This window comes from Haliotis asinina, chromosome 8 (assembly GCF_037392515.1).
Source record: "Haliotis asinina isolate JCU_RB_2024 chromosome 8, JCU_Hal_asi_v2, whole genome shotgun sequence".
NCBI classification, from domain to species: domain Eukaryota; kingdom Metazoa; phylum Mollusca; class Gastropoda; order Lepetellida; family Haliotidae; genus Haliotis; species Haliotis asinina.
Window position 1 is genome coordinate 10,187,134 of NC_090287.1, and position 16,919 is coordinate 10,204,052.

A 16,919-nucleotide genomic window follows, 5' to 3' on the forward strand; every position below is an offset into this window, starting at 1 on the left:
TAAAATGGGACAGTATCTCCATGACCTCCTGTTAAGCGCAGCTTTTCAGATGTTTGTTATTTAAAACAGACACCTGCTATCAAACATTCAACAGTCTTGGCATTGTTCGATAACAAGCCCATGAGACTGCAATTTTTAAGTTGATATGTCAAGGTACTATAGCCCAGCACCCGATAAACATGACATTGAGATTAAACTGCCCAACGTATAAGTTGTCTTATATATTTCACAAAACCTGCGACCACAACGACGTCTTCATTATGCCGATTATGCAGGTGTGCACGGCGTGATATTCCATAAAAAAATGAAAACCGTGCCAGGAACGGGAGCTCTCGGTTGTTTATATCGTTTGTTTCACGTTATTGGTTCAAAATATTATGGTTTGTTTTATCCAAGAACACGTTTTATGAAAACTTAAGAAAATGCGAATAATACTCACCGGATCTGTTTCCTACACATCCAAATTAGATTTTCAGGTATAGAATCTTGTGGATTTGTTTTCACACTTTGATTTGAAACATGACTGGGATCATTTAGAATACATTCATTTATTAGCCCCGGTTTCGCAGAACCAATATATTTATTTGAACATGTAACTCCCTAGCCACAGTTTACGGTTTACACCCTAATGCGATGAATTATGGTCAAATAGACCCTCCTAATATTATTGCAGCGTCGGGAAAATAAAGGAATAAAAATCGTGTAATGTCTAGTTTGTTCATATACGCTATTGGTGTTGAAAACTGACGTCATACTCTTATGTTTAAAATAGCATATGGCGTCATTTACAAACAAACGATACCATTACATTTACATAACTGAAATCATTTTTTCAAATAGGCCCAAAGGCAATGCGTAGTTTTGTAAAACGTATGCCCCACGTGTGAGGAAAATACATGCCATTGGTTATTTCGTAATGGACTGTGTATATATATTCTACAGGTCATATATGGCGCAGTTATACAATATCCTATAAGGCTCCCCGCCAAGTACAACAGCGTCAATGATAAAGTGCAAATCAAAGTCCAGTCCAGCTTGTACGTTTTTTTTCTTCAGTCACTCTATACAGGATGGATGCAGACCCATCACCGTGTTCTGATGTGTTTTGGGGGCTGTGTGGTAGTCTAGCTGTTAAAGCGTTCGCTCGTCACGCTGCAAACCCGGGTTCGACCCACACGACTACAATGTGTGAAGCTCATTTCTAGTGTCCCCGTCATGGTATTGCTAAAGGCGGCGTAAAATCATACTCACTCGAATTATGTTGATTAGTTAAAACAGTAATTATTGGTACTGATGGCAATAATGTGAGCAGTGGAATAGTCCTGAGTTTGGGATAAAGCTTTGAACAGTATCCACGTTTTATACTACCCATCAAGAGTTAAGACACGCTTAAATAAATCAGTCACTGTATGTTATGTATATATGTATGGTTACATCGAAGATGATTCTCTCCACTAAGTTGGGGTAACCAATTGAAAACCATATGCATATAAATTGCACGAGGATCCTGCATCAAACTGCTGTTGGCATGTGCAAATATCGTGCATGTGAACCACTTAGCTTTGGTGTAAAGATTTGTTAGGAATTCGCCAAGTTTTACAGGGAGTCATCATTTATTGAACACATGACAATAATCTTTTTAACTCGAATTACATGTTTAGCAATAGATTCCAATACTGCAACACACTGGAAGACACAACTTTCACTAAATAAATATAAGATTGATTTCAAGCACGTTGGCTGTGTTTATTGTGAAATTGTATGTTATAGAATAACACTTTTAGTGTGAAGTACATGGCCATCAGGATCCAAACCAAAAAAATGTTATTGAAACATATATGAGGTTTGCTATAATAAGAACGTTATCAACTCTCTGAAATAGAGGCCACAAACCTTCTACAGTAGTAAACCCTGAATATAGGCAAGAGCCTTCCTAGCTTGAAGACCGATCCGTCGGAGTAATGACGTAACTAGATTTCGCTGAACCGACGGATGATCTTCACAGAAACTCGTATATCTGCACCCAGAATACGTGGTGGCACTCTGTTGGCACCCTTCTCCATCTACCACTGATCTGCTGTTGCCTTGACAAAGAGATGGCAATTCTTCTCCAACTAAAGTATTCCGGGCCGTGGTCAGATCCAGACCAGGAAAGAGCTGAGCCAGTTCCAGGTCATCACACAGTGTTTCCAGAATATGGTCAGGGTCAAGCCTTGTCACTTGGTCCTCGGCGTGAGAGACGGCCGTGTCCAGTATTTCAGCGATGAGATAGTCCAGCACACCGGCGAGGTAGATCGCAGCACCGATGCTGACAGGAACAAAGGCTCCGGAGCGTGATCGCATGGCATTCAGAATGAACTGGGCCGATATTGTTGTCATCGTCGCTGACGAGTGGTGGTCTTTGGTACGAATCCCGTCATGGTTGTGACTTTTACGTCTTTGCATTGTTGTTGGTTCTAAGATCAGAAGAAAATATCAAACAGCATACTTTATAACCTGTACAGACATTTACTTCATCGTCGTATCCCAGTTACCGGAGACCAATGCTCGTGATGTCAATCACTTGATTATCGGGTATGACATGCATAATTTCATAGATATCTAAATCTTTAACTGACCACCATGGGTTGAATGTGAGCTGGAGCAGTCTTACTTATATTATAATCACATTTTATCATGAATTACACCGAAATGCAACTCCCAAATAATAAAACTATTGTAATATACATAATAATGGGAATACTTGAGAAAGCAAAATCAATGTTAACGATGTAGAGTGAGATGGCCTGTAGATGTAATGCTAGACTGAACACGTATGCCTTTGTTCAAAGTATGGCTTTATGTCACCAGTATTCCCTCACTTAAAACAGTGGAACATACATCGAGGAGTAAATTTCGTCATGGTAGAATGGAGACAGAGATGGCATGCTCGGTAATAGATGAAACCAAAGAATATATTCTTTCATTCATTGAACCTCTTTGTTTCTAGAAACAACACAACGTCATACATAGATATAACTGTTTATTAGTTTTCATTTTAAAAAAAAACAAAACAAAAAAAAACAAAAAGAAAAAAAGTCTACGAATTTATTGAATTTATTTCAAAAATAAAACTGGATTAAAGGTGAGCTGATTTCAACAATAATAAAATTACGAATTTGCAATTTGAGCCAGCATTTATTTCTCGCGTTGTTTTATTATTTGTAATAGCGACACTGTGGAACATGAGAAACACTTTTGAAGTTCATGTCCTGTTTCATGTTTACGTTGGAGATAAACTTTTATTATGCAAGCAATAATGCAGCAAATGTTTACGATCTTAGAGTGGAAGTTAATAAATGTTTGTATGGATTGGTGTATTCAATATATAGTTATTCTTCAAGAACATGAACTAGTGGACATTATATATACTAGTATTATAATTAATATTAGTATTAATGTAGTTACCATGTGACAAGAACCTTATGACTGGGCATTACTCTTTAAAGTGTTACTGTCCATTGTGACCTGCCTATTGTTTATAACAGCTGAAACACGTGACACGAAAGTAAACTGTTTCTCTGTTCAATATATGTTAAATAGAAGCACGCTACAATAAAAAAAAATATGCCGATCGTTTTAATTTTCCTTTTAAACTAACAAAAAAAAACAATAAATCTTTTCTTAAATATTTGTTCAAACGCTTTATCTTTAGTGGGTTAAAAAGAACATGATAGAAAATGCGTATATTTCTCGAACATCTAAATATTGTTATTTAAATATATATTACCCATGTTACTTAAATATACTAAATATTCCGCAACAGTATTATATTTCTTCTTGTTAAAGCAGCCGATGTAAACATTTGATGTGCTATTTCGGGACAACTTCAACTTCAACGGCAAACCAACCTCCAGTCTGTTCAGAATATATATTGGTGGGGTAGGTGTTACAGTGAAAAGTTATTTTGTTTCATTGTTGGGGAAAATGATATAATTAGGATTACGAAACATTATAATTCTGATCTAAACGAATGATCCTGAATGAGAAAATATACATAAGAAAATACCTGGCATGTCTTCATATACACTGTGCGAGACAGAACAACAGGTTATGTGCATCAAATGAAAATTTCGCTTTATATTTATACCATATTATGCCGTTAATATAATTCATCATGTACTGAGAATCCATGAATCGTTTTCTGACTACACGTTGTATTCTGTCTCATGATGTAACAATTGAACAAATTCGTAGAATTAAAGTCTGACCCCCAAATCAACATTTTGCTCTTTCTGTTGAATCTTTTGTTTTTCGTTTTCATTGACTGATTTTATTAAAGATACAAAACTTGGTTCATATCAGTAACGTTTAAGTGCAAATAATACCCACATATATGTAAATAAAATGAAATAATCTGAATAAAAAGTTACAAAGTACCTTAATCGGAAAGATCACTGCTCCCGACTGTTTTTTTCTCTCTCTCTCCGAGTGGGCATCAATTCAATGTTTCCCGGGCAGTCAGAAGGGGTCGGGTCAGCGTCCTGCTGTATTGGAGGCGGGGTATAGGTTTCATCATGTCTAAATTTAGCTTCATTACGGGCAGCGGGCAGATAATTTCATTACCTTTGATGAGGAGAAGCGTGGGGGGAAGGGAGCGTGACTTGTTGATGGAACGGGCATGTACGAACATGTTGAGATTCCCCTTGAACACGCTGATACATGTTGCGCTGCAGAGCGTGTCCACTATCAAAAGGCTGCTGGGCGTGGCCATGACATCCGCTGAGATGATGCAGGTGAATATTAATAATATATCATCTCTACGATCGGTACTTGCCAATCATGTATTAAGAAAGAGGACATCTTTATGGTTATGCAGTTTCATTATTCTGTACAGGCGACGTTTAGATATAGAACCAAATGTCGTTGTCAAGCAGGTATTACCAGGTGAAATGGTGACACTCTACGAAAATAATATGAAATATCTTTCAAAGAAAATATAGATAATTAATCTGAGCTAGCCACCAATATCTCCCAGCAGATATGTCTACAAAGTTAAAGGACCACTGTGACGTTATGGATAACCATGACATCACAATGAAATGGCATCACTAATCACCCCCTTTACGCGAGTCTGGCATAGGTTCTAGCATTGTGACGACACAACCGTCAGTCGTAATGGCGTCATAGTCTAGTGATATTACTGTAAAAGTATTACACTTGTATGCTTCTCGCGATGTTAGTCGTGTCATCCGAGCCGGTGGGCGACCGGGGACAGTACTACGTAGAGTGGCACATCAGACTTTATTACCCAGGGAGAAACATACAACGTATTTATCCTGCTGCCATTTAAATGTACAAAATATGATTTTATGAATTAAGTTTTGCACTGTAGTCTCTGTTTTGCCTTTTTTGAATAATGAAATTAAGAAATTGCAGTATTTTGAATATTTATAGTTTAATTGCAGGTCTAGTGTTAATGTTGTGGGTAATGCAAATTGCTAACATAAGAATCGGGAGTAGTGCACTTTACCTGGCACACTTTTTCCGATTTTTTTCGGATGGATATACTCGCACCAAAGGTAAGCCATCCCCAACCTTTACTCACTAACCCTAAGGATCTAGAAGTGGGGTGCCCAAGGGCTAAGGATCTAGAAGGGGTAAGGAGCATTTCATGAAAAATAATTTAACAAACATTTGCATAAAAGCCATAGCCAGGATCAGGATCAGCACCAGGAGTCACTATCAAAAATATAGAAAATAAATGTATTGAGTAACAAAAAATCCCCACGTGAAAAATCTAACCAGGAATTCCGGAAGTGACGTTACGTTATTTTTAGAACGGGGAACCACAAGCAAAATGGCCACATTACAAGTGTGTCGGCGGTTGTTGTCGCGGGTTGCCTTGAAGACGACATCAGCTCCAGTGACAATTAACCCAAAGAGATATTTGAGGGTAAGTAGTTGTCATGTGTCTAGAAGAAGGTATGTTAAAAGGTAGTGTTTGTAGACCATAAATGTGACAGTGAAAGTTTAAAATCAGTTTCACTTCTGTGGGTCATGCATGCATGGCTGATGGAGTGAGCTCTTTTACGAATGAGGTCAAAATAGAGAACTAGGCCTGACGGTTCAAAATGCGTAGCAGAGAAGGAGGGAGGGGGAATAATGGCATATTGGAAGTGATAGATTTGTCTTGTGAGTCTGACCAAGCATCTAGGGCCCTTTCTGTTAGAGGTTGCCAATCACCTATACCTCTTTGTCTGATAGTTGAAAAGTTATCATGTACAAATATGTAAATCATTTTTACAGGCAGTGTTCTGTTTTGCACAAGGCACCATACCAGGTTCAGATGTATTCAACAAGATCAATCATTTGCTCTTCAGTCCAAGACCAGGGAAACCTGAGATAGATAACTTAACTATTTTTTCCCCAAAACCTACATTTTACAATCAAAACTATGTGTCAGAAAAATAATTATGTAGATCTACATTTACTTTAAAGTATAAGTCTTTCAAACCTTCATTCAAATATTGATTCTCAAAATGTATGGATATTAGTATGTTCATCAAAACTTTGTTGAATGTTATGTCATACATGGTTCATATGTTACATCAAATCGAGGGAGCTGTTGCATAATTTATTGTGTATGATATTGTAGAATTTATGGTGTCAGTATAGAGGTCACTTATGTAAACATTTATTGGTGAAAGTGAGAGAAACCTGGGATAGTACACTGCACCTAAGCAGAGACCATGTGTACATTATATATATATACAACAGAGGATGTAATTGTAGGTGTGGTTATAGATTACTTTGGCCACTTATTTATGGAGCTATTTTACCACCATGTTTACCTTATTCCACCAATATTTATTTCCTCTGATAATCAAAGGTTTAGGGTAAGGGTTGGTGTTTGGGTGTTGGTTTGGGTTAGGGCTGGGGTTAGGACAAGGTATGTATTCTAATAGTGCAGGGGTGGAAATAACCCACTGCCTGACGTCCCAGACTAGTGCTTTTTCTGCAGGGCAAGCTAGTTTGTATATCACGCTGTACCAGTGTCCAGTTGACTTTCCATTGTTAATTTTGTTGTTTATTTAAATAATCAACGAGGAAATCGGCTGGTATAGTGGAAAAATTATCAGGGCAAGTGAATTTACAAGTGCCACTGTACCGGGGTACTTTAGCAGTTCAAGAATTTTCCGTCCCTGTAGTGGCCTTTAACTGTTGAATTCTGAACACAACACCTATGGATTTCAGTTTTGGTTAAGGTTTGTCATAACATGAAAATATGTTAGTTGGCCTAAAAGCAATATATTTGTGTTATCACTGTCCAGTTAACCATTGTCTGAAATGTGAATATTGTTCTGACAATGCATATATGTGTTATCTGTTTGAGCTATTGTATTCCATAAGTAACTTACATGTTGCAGGCTGGTGACAGGTTGCCAGATGTTGAGGTATATGGAGCCACGCCGAATGATGTCATCAATCCTGCTGAGTTGTACAAAGGAAAACGAGGCGTTCTATTTTCAGTGGTTGGCGCCTTTACACCAGGCTGTAGTGAGGTAGGAAGAAATATTCAATTAGCAGTTTTTACTTTAATATGCCCAGATTGATATAGTGTGAAAAAGAATGAAATTCCAGTTTGAAGTATTTTATATTTAGAGACATCAAGTCTGTTAATCATGGTTATGAAACAGGCCAAGCCTTGTTAGCAAGGAATTGTAATTTGTGGATGAATTTCTATTCTTATCTTCACCTGTACATAAAAGTGAAAGCTTTCAAGTTTTGTTCTTTTACTTTTAATGTGACTGCTGTCTACTGCTTCAATATTCATCATTCTAGCTACATCAGAACAGCCTGTAAACATTGTTAAGTAATCTGGTCCATATATATTCATAGTGGGTATTTAAGTATCCTAGTGAAAATTTGCAGTCTAAGTAATAATCCTCTGTACTTTTCATTACACTCCACTACTGAGTCTAACAAAACCTTATGGGACGTCGCGTCAGGTAACCTTTGAGATTGACCAATCAGAACACAGCTTACCAAATCGCAAAAGTGGACATTTGAATGTACCTTTGGAACTTTTTATCTTGAAAAGGTTTGTACCGGAACAATTCTGAATGCTATTTAGCTTACGCTCGCTTCTGTGTGACACACATACAACCATGACAATGGTGAGTAAACAGTCACTGAAAAAAGTGTTTTTGGCAATATTCAAGGATGTCAGCTTGCGGAAATATTAGCTAATGGTAACCATGTCAACAAAAAAACCCAAAGCGTATATACTGCAGGTCAAATAACTGTGTTATATGCAGAGTTTTGTTTGTGGAGAGATCTGTGTCAGTGACCTGAATATTTTGAAAGTCCCTCTGATCACTAGATAGTAGCCGTTGTCTGATTGGTTAAATCTATTTAACCGTCTCACGTTTCATTGGATGGGTCATTGGTTGCTCAAAGGTTACCTGATGTGACCTTCTACTAGGTTTTGTTAGACTCAGTGGTGGAGTGTAACGAAATACACTGAGATTAAGTTTACTCAGACTGGAAAATTTGAGTAGTATATTTTATCTTCCATACAAGGTTAATTTAGGGCAGAAAAATACTTCTTAGGCTTGCCATCATAGGAAAACTCACAGGCACATAGTTCTGTTACACATATTTACAGTGGAATCCCTCAAAACCAGCATCCCTCCAATCTGGCATGCTCTCAATATCGGCACAAGAATTTGGTCCCAGCAGAAGCTAGTTAGTTTATGATCGTTTGCATGCTTGCTAATCTAGCATCAGCCTACTCCATACTTCAGCACAATAAAAAGACCGCCCAACTGACTGTTTGTATAGTAGTTTAGGTTCACAAAACTGGCATCCGCCATCTTGGGTCTCCTGTTGACTAGCTGAACATGTATTAACAAACACAGTGGATTATGGTTAAGTATGGTGGTTAAGCATAAGCAGGTGAGGTAAATTGGTGAGTGGCACATGTCACACGGCAAATTGAATTAACTGGCATCTCCCTGTTTGTCAGTCGCTCACTGTGTTGAGATGGCTTTAAAGATTAGCTGTAACATCCCTCTTGCTGAACTCACCTCAAACTTTGCCAAAGGTTCTACAATAGCAGCCTTTGTTTCCTGTGACATGGACATACCAATGGAGACTGCACGAAATTTTGATAAACCCTGCATGCTCACTATACCGGCATATTTTGCAGGTCCCAGTGCATGCTGGTTTAGAGGGCTTCCACTGTGTCTTAAGAGGTCACTTTCAAATGATGTAACTGTGCCTGCTTCATTTGGGGCTTTATTTATGCTTCACCATAGTCTTGCCTATACTATAGTGTGAAAAACATCTGTTTACAAACTCGTAAAGAAATGTGAAAAAGAAATGATGAAATGACCATCTCAACTACAAAACTGAATATATTTCTGGTACAAAATGTTAATACAGTCCATCTGTGTCTAAATCTCCCAAAAGAATTGCACTCTAACTCAAAAACAAATAATTGTAAATGACTCAAACTAATGCCAAAGTAATAGGAAAAACACACCAACTCTGCCAAATTTTGTTATAATTTTTGTAAACAAAATATAAAAGTTGTTTAACAAACCATCATTACATCGATTCAATACTGCAAGATTTTTTTACATGGGTGTAACAACAGCTCACATAACAGCTAGGTAAGCGGGAGGCTTAGACGAATATGTCATCATGGTCATGTGATGGTTTATCCTGCTGACTGAGCGATTGATTCATCTCACACATTGAGTTTTACTGAGGATGTTAAAGCCTTAATTTATGAGGTCAACTTCTTCAAGTCTGAAACTTGTGGGAGATTGTGACTCAAGTGGACTATACATACTATCAAATGATTCCTTTGTTTCTGTTCAATTTCAGTCACACATTCCTGAATACATATCTAATCATCAAAAGTTCAAGGTAGGTGGAGAATACCGATCTGAAAAAATATGCCTAAGGAATTCACCTACTGAATTTTTAGTGTGTGATACGTTAACCATTCACTGTATTGAATGTTACTTCAGATATGGCAGTGCAAATTAATGCTTGGGTTTGAGTCTCATATTGAATTCAAAGTGTGTCATCACTCAGACACTTTGATTAATCCCAGAATGTATTAATTACAGATCTGATGTTATTACATCTGTTTTCCAAGGAATTATTTATAACTGTGGTGTAAACATATTAAATGGTGTTAGCATTAGTTTACAGTCTTGTCACGAGATGTTCAACTTTACATTACTATGTTTATACTGATGTCCATTTAGTCTTTGCACACAGAACATCATTGAAGGTACACACTGACCAAAGCTTCAGAAAATATGATATGTGTATGAATTCATCACATTCATGAATTCTACCGGTTTAGCAAGATCTGCAGTATGTTTGAGACTTCTTAAATACAAATGACACATTGTAAACAATGTGAGTATGAGTTACCACAAAATGAGTAGATTGTGGTGGGAGAATGTGTTTTTTTGTATGTTTACTGAAGCAAGAATGCACGATTATCTACATAAAATATCCTGATATTGCATCATGAATTTACCTTACTCATGGAGCAATTGTTTGTCATAGACAATTTCCTATGAGACAGGGTGCCTCATTCACAGAATGTTACTCATGAGTTTGGAACATTTTTGAAGTGGTATGGTAGTGGAGAGTGACTCCTACATTTCAGTCCTGGCAGATTCCTGTATAGAGAAAATGACTTGGGGTACATTTGTGTTGCATCATACATGACTGTTCATATTTTCTACTACACCTTTGGCGGTGGGGTTGGGTTGTGGATAAAGTGTGGGCTCGTTACACTGAAAACATGGACTCGATTCCCCACATGGATACAATGTGTGAAGCCCATTGTTACCCACTGTGATATTGCTGGTGTATTGCTGGTATACTGCTGGTATATTGCTTGTGTATTACTGAAAGCAGCATTAGCCCCATCTCACTCACTCACTCACTCACTCACTCACTCACTCACTCCAGCACCCGATCAATGGCTGATGTTTCTGTGACAGGAGGAAGGGTACGATGTTATCTGCTGTGTGGCTGTCAATGACCCCTTTGTCATGAACGCCTGGGGGAAGGAGCTTAAAGCTGAGGGAAAGGTAAAATGGTTTATGTCATGGCGCAATGTCTTGTTTATAACAAGTTCCAAACTCCATCTTGGATGCCTTGATAAACTTGAACTATTCAATTGTTTAGATAGTATGTAAAATATTTTTTTAATTCAGTATATATATTTCTTAAAATCTTTTTGGGACAGGGGCTTGAAACTAAGCATGAGTGGGTACCTGATGTGTAGAAGTCAGTTTAAACTGTCATGATTTGTAATCAAACATGGCTGCAAGCCATTTGAGAAATAAAAAAAATGGTTTTCAATCTTAGACTTACTGTCCTCAGAAACCAGTTGACCAGTGAAACAAGGGCCTTCAGATGTGTGCTCCCATGATGACTCCTAATTTGGTGGAAATGTTTGGAGTCTTATTGAAGCCATATTTGAAACACCATATGTGGGAATCACTCAGTGACTTTCGCCAAAAATATGATGAATTCTGGTACATGCAAAGTTACAGTATACTGGTACATTCTGATATGTTCATAGGGTTTAGGTTTGAAACTTAAGGCAAAGCCCACTTAACCATTGTATGTATAGCATGCAGAGGCCCAAATAAGCTTCGTATCCAGGTAAAATACATGTATGCAAAGACAACTTCCAATTATGCATTCAAGAATATTTGTTGTGTACCAATTACACATTTAAAATGTTAGGTTCTCGAAAAATATTAACACATATGTGTATTCAATATATTCATAAAAATGTGTAATGTGTAATGAAAAAGACACAGCTATCACGTTGTATAGTTAGTACTGTCAGTATAGGATGAGTGATATTTTATGAAAACATTTCCATTGATTACTGCATAAGGCAGCACACACCTGCTTAGTAAACTTACTCAATGACGTATACTTAAATGAGTAAAATTCCTAAAATACCCACATAACAGTGGGTAAAGGAAAATGAAATACCTACTCAACTTTCATAATACCCACTCAAAAAAAAAAAGTACAGTGGGTACAGAACCCTCTTTTTGGGAGCTCTGGAATTCTGGAATGAATCAGTGAATGTTCTACAATAGTGTGATCAGTCAGAGAAAATGTTGGTTAGTTAGTTTCTTATTTAATATTTGTGAAAAACTTAACATATTTCAATAGCATGTATTGACATCTTGGTATGATATGTTCTGTTTTTGTGTTTCAGATCAAAATGCTGGCGGACACAAGAGGCGAGTTCACGAGGGCGATGGGCATGCAGCTGGACTGTACCAAGCTTCTCGGGGGATGGAGGTCCAGGAGGTATAAATGCCTATGTATTTCAGCTATTGTTTGCAGTGAAAGTATTAATGTTAAAATGTTATCTGTGATGTTGTTGTTGGAAGAAAGTAGATGGTAATCCTGTTGTTTGTGGGATTATGAGTGCTTTTGGTATTTGTTAGTTCTATATACATCATTTATCCATATTTTATCTATATGATGCTATGATAAATTTTTCATGTAAAATGAGTTCAACTAGATTTGCAGCTTTTCTGTAGTGGCAGAGGACAGCATGATACAGCTGTAGCTTTTTGTTGAAGGTATTCTATATTGGTAGAGGACAGTGTGGTACAGCTGTAGCTTTGTGTTACAGGTATTCCGTAGTGGTAGAGGACAGCATGATACAGCTGTAGCTTTTTGTTGAAGGTATTCTATATTGGTAGAGGACAGTGTGGTACAGCTGTAGCTTTGTGTTACAGGTATTCCGTAGTGGTAGAGGACAGCATGATACAGCTGTAGCTTTTTGTTGAAGGTATTCTATATTGGTAGAGGACAGTGTGGTACAGCTGTAGCTTTGTGTTACAGGTATTCCATAGTGGCAGAGGACAGCATGATACAGCTGTAGCGTTGTGTTGCAGTTATTCTATATTGTTAGAGGACAGCGTGATACAGCTGTAGCTTTGTGTTACAGTTATTCCATAGTGGTAGAGGACAGCGTGATAAAGCTGTAGCGTTGTGTTGCAGGTATTCTATAGTGGTAGAGGACAGCATGATACAGCTGTAGCGTTGTGTTGCAGGTATTCTATAGTGGTAGAGGACAGCATGATACAGCTGTAGCGTTGTGTTGCAGGTATTCTATAGTGTTAGAGGACAGCGTGATAAAGCTGTAGCGTTGTGTTGCAGGTATTCTATAGTGGTAGAGGACAGCATGATACAGCTGTAGCGTTGTGTTGCAGGTATTCTATAGTGGTAGAGGACAGCGTGATACAGCTGTAGCGTTGTGTTGCAGGTATTCTATAGTGGTAGAGGACAGCGTGATACAGCTGTAGCATTGTGTTGCAGGTATTCCGTAGTGGTAGAGGACAGCGTGATACAGCTGTAGTGTTGTGTTGCAGGTATTCCTATTCTATAGTGGTAAGGCACAGAGTGATAGAGATGTAGCTTTGTGTTGTAGGTATTCTATAGTGGTAGAGGACAGTGCGATACAGCTGTAGCTTTGTGTTTCAGGTGTTCTATAGTGGTGGGGCATAGGGTGATACAGCTGTAGCTTTGTGTTGCAGGTATTCTATAATGGTAGAGGACAGCATGATACAGCTGTAGCTTTGTGTTGCAGGTATTCTATAGTGGTAGAGGACAGCGTGATACAACAAATCAACGAGGACCCAGATCACACAGGTCTTGTATGTCTGCTGTGTATAAAGAACATGAAGAGTCGGGCACAGGCACCGCCATGATAAAGGACTGGACCACATGTCCTGCCATAGTCTCCCTTTTCAACTTTGTGAACTTACGCTATCTTTTGATTTGTATCATAATTTGTTCACGTTAATCAAGGCACTATCTCCGTCCGAACAGAGTAGGTTATCGGCTGATAGTTTGTTTCAACGAGGACTTGGGATCTGTGCAATCTGCGGTTGAATTCTCTGTAGGACCATGTTGAGTTGCAGTTGCATCCTACTATCTTCAGTTATCCAGAGTCTTTAGTTGAATTTTACTATCATAATTACCTTAGACTCATTTCCTGTGACAGCTTGGTTTTGAGTCTGATATCAGAGGGACAGGTCTAAGAATGTGTGGTCGGTTCTGTTGAATCAGGGGATACTCTATGATAATGTACACACATCAAAGATTATGATGTAATAATGCTATCATGGTAAATTGGTCCACGGTAGAATGAAAATATCTTTCACTGCACAACTTTGGATAACAAACGACTTCTCATCTGCACACATCACTGCTCTTATCCTGAAAGTTAAAAATGCAGTTCTTCTTTTCAAAAAGTTATTTTCACAATATCGAAAATGAACAAGAGTTAATGAACTCACTGGAAGTATGTTGTCTTGATTTCAAACATAAGCCAAATTCTATTTTCCTGAAGAAAAGAGTTTGTGTCCAGATGTTTTTAATATCTGGAAGTGGCTATTCTGTTGATGCTGAAGGTGATACGAGAGAGTCCACTTGTGTATCTCTACGTGGGAATGGATATATATGCCAGTTCACTTTTGGTAGTGATAAGTATTCAGTTTATTACTGAAGGAGACTTACTGTTTGGAAGTGTTGTCAGACAAAAAGTATCTGATATTTTGTGAAACATGATTACTTCTTTTCAAGTTAATCAAAAAGTACTATAGTCAATAATATTTTCCCCTGTAGTTTTCTTACAGCATAAAATTTCAAAATTCCAAGCGATTGTTTAGTAGTATGTAAGTAAAAATAGAGGAAACCCGAGTTTAGACAGAATCTCATGGTGAATGTATCTATAGCTCACCTGTACAAAGATATGTATTGTGAACACCTGCAGGTGCATGTATATGGAAATTGTATAGAACAGCATGGCTCCCTGACTCTGAAGAAAGGTTCAGGCAAACATTGAGATCTGGATACTGCCAGAATTTGTGTGTGTGTCTAGATTGCGTAATACGTCTGGGAAGACATATTTTTCACTTCAGGTCAGCTGGTGATCATTCCTGGCCTATTTGTCTATTTTCATGGTTTGTCAAACTAGTCATGACTATGTTTACTCTGTATTGTCACTTTTATCAGCTGTCGTGGAAATCTGCTGGGATGTGATTGTGCTGGCTGTGTTTTCACGATTAAGTAGCTTGTGTTCTAACTGAACATATTATATAGAAATTATGTTTTCAGAAGGGTTATTTTGCCTGTGTGGAAAGTTTGCCTTTCTGTTTTGACTTTTATCTGAAATTGTTTACTTGCACAGTGATATGCCCATCTACATCTTGAAATCAGTGTCAGTTGAAATTTGTGGCCTTAATTCTGGCCTTTCATGAATCTTTTCTGTATTTGGACTGTTATATCATCTTGCTCTGATGTTAGAAGTCTTGTTTGTTAACAATTGATCACTCCAGCAAACTGTCTTTACCAGATAACAGAACGCCAAAGAGGAACTGTCAGAAGCTATATTTTATAAATATTTGCAACTACATCTGGATGTACATGTGTACTGTGCCTTTCATTCCTGCTACATACATACTGCTTCGGGTAGTCCTTTCGAGAGCTGCTCGTACACCAGTTTTTGTGATTGTGTGTTGTTTTGCCTTGTAGAAAAAATAAGTTTCTTGTCTTCCATTTCTGTCTGCTGCCAGGTCTCAATTTGTTGCAGCAAAACAAGATAACTCTTTACACAATCTTCAAACTGATTTTGAGATGTAATGTTACTAGAGCTTTGAGCTCAGTTGTGTTTCTTAGCGCACAGTAAGCAGTTAAGATCAGTTGCAGTTAATGACTTTTATCTGTGATCAAAGTGGCCTTGGCAGTTAATTTCTCTTTATTTCTAATGATAATCTGAAACTCAGATTAATTTAGAGAAACACATTTGAGTTTGTTTCAAATCTCGCACATAATGCTAATTTATATATAAGATGGCTACAGTCAGTAAGTGATGTTCCTTGTCATACCATGATCAGTTCTGTAGGAAGTCAGTACTGTCTTTCTCTTGTGAAAACACTCATGACCCATTCTTATGAACAGGTTCCTTGTGTACAGTGCATTTTCTAAAAATACAAAGTTTCAGTTCAGATGGAATAATAATAATTAAAAACCCACTACATAGCACTCTGTCAAAAACCATGAATTTCTGACTTTCTCATTAACGAAAAGCCAGGAAATAGGCGACCAGCTGTATGTCTGTCAGTGTGTATAAAGTTACTCTTGTACACTGCTGTATTTTTGGGGAAAGAGTATGCACTGTACACAAAAATACACATTTGGTAGTGCTTCTGAAACCTGCCATTGTTGGGTATGTTGTTTATATTTTCGATTAGCTTATATTTGAAGAATTGTTCTTTTTGGAAATCAATCCTAGTTTGGTTTTACCACTTGCTTCTGCGAGTATTAGAATTTTGGAAAGTGAGAAAGATACTTCTTAAAGGATAACTGTTATGTGTATGATAAAGTGTCATGCAGTACTGGAGCAGTGGATTTGTATTCAGTGTTTTTTGATGTAAACCTAAATTGATGTATTTTTTGTTTCACTGTGTTAGTGGTGTCCATTCATGAAGACGGTGTTTTTTATGTCAGACAAATGACTTAACTTTTCAGGGAATATATTTTTAATGTTCGTATACATTTTTCAGAATCTGATAAGAGGTTCCAGATGAAACACTGGTACATGCTACTGTTGATCATGTTTACCTGGGGAATACAGATCTTGTAGTTACAATGAATTGATCTGGTTCTGGTGTTGTCATAGTTACTTGTTAATCATGAACATATTTGGATAATGGTGAATGTGTAAATAAACGTTTATGATCTTGACTCTGACTTTCAACATTAAAGAATCCTGGTTTGAAGTGAAGTGTGATGAAAGACCATAGTTACCATGGTGAACGTCCATCAACACCCAACACTGAGCAAGATCAACTTAG

The 16,919-nt window shown here is 37.6% G+C and overlaps 1 protein-coding gene across 2 annotated transcripts; it reads left to right on the forward strand.

Moving 5' to 3' along the window:
- The first annotated feature begins 5,809 nt into the window (after positions 1-5,809).
- On the forward strand, positions 5,810-16,808 carry LOC137293673 (peroxiredoxin-5, mitochondrial-like). Of its 2 annotated transcripts, none has more exons than XM_067824364.1 (6): positions 5,810-5,935; positions 7,410-7,544; positions 9,877-9,918; positions 11,019-11,108; positions 12,263-12,357; positions 13,649-16,808. In XM_067824364.1, exons 1-6 carry the CDS (start codon positions 5,840-5,842, stop codon positions 13,767-13,769), a joined length of 579 nt encoding a protein of 192 aa, XP_067680465.1. In that variant the 5' UTR covers positions 5,810-5,839; the 3' UTR covers positions 13,770-16,808. The 2 variants fall into 2 exon arrangements, with proteins under 2 accessions (XP_067680465.1, XP_067680466.1); XM_067824365.1 differs by lacking the exon at positions 13,649-16,808 and adding an exon at positions 13,272-13,356 and having other exon boundaries at positions 5,836-5,935.
- Positions 16,809-16,919: the final 111 nt, after the last annotated feature.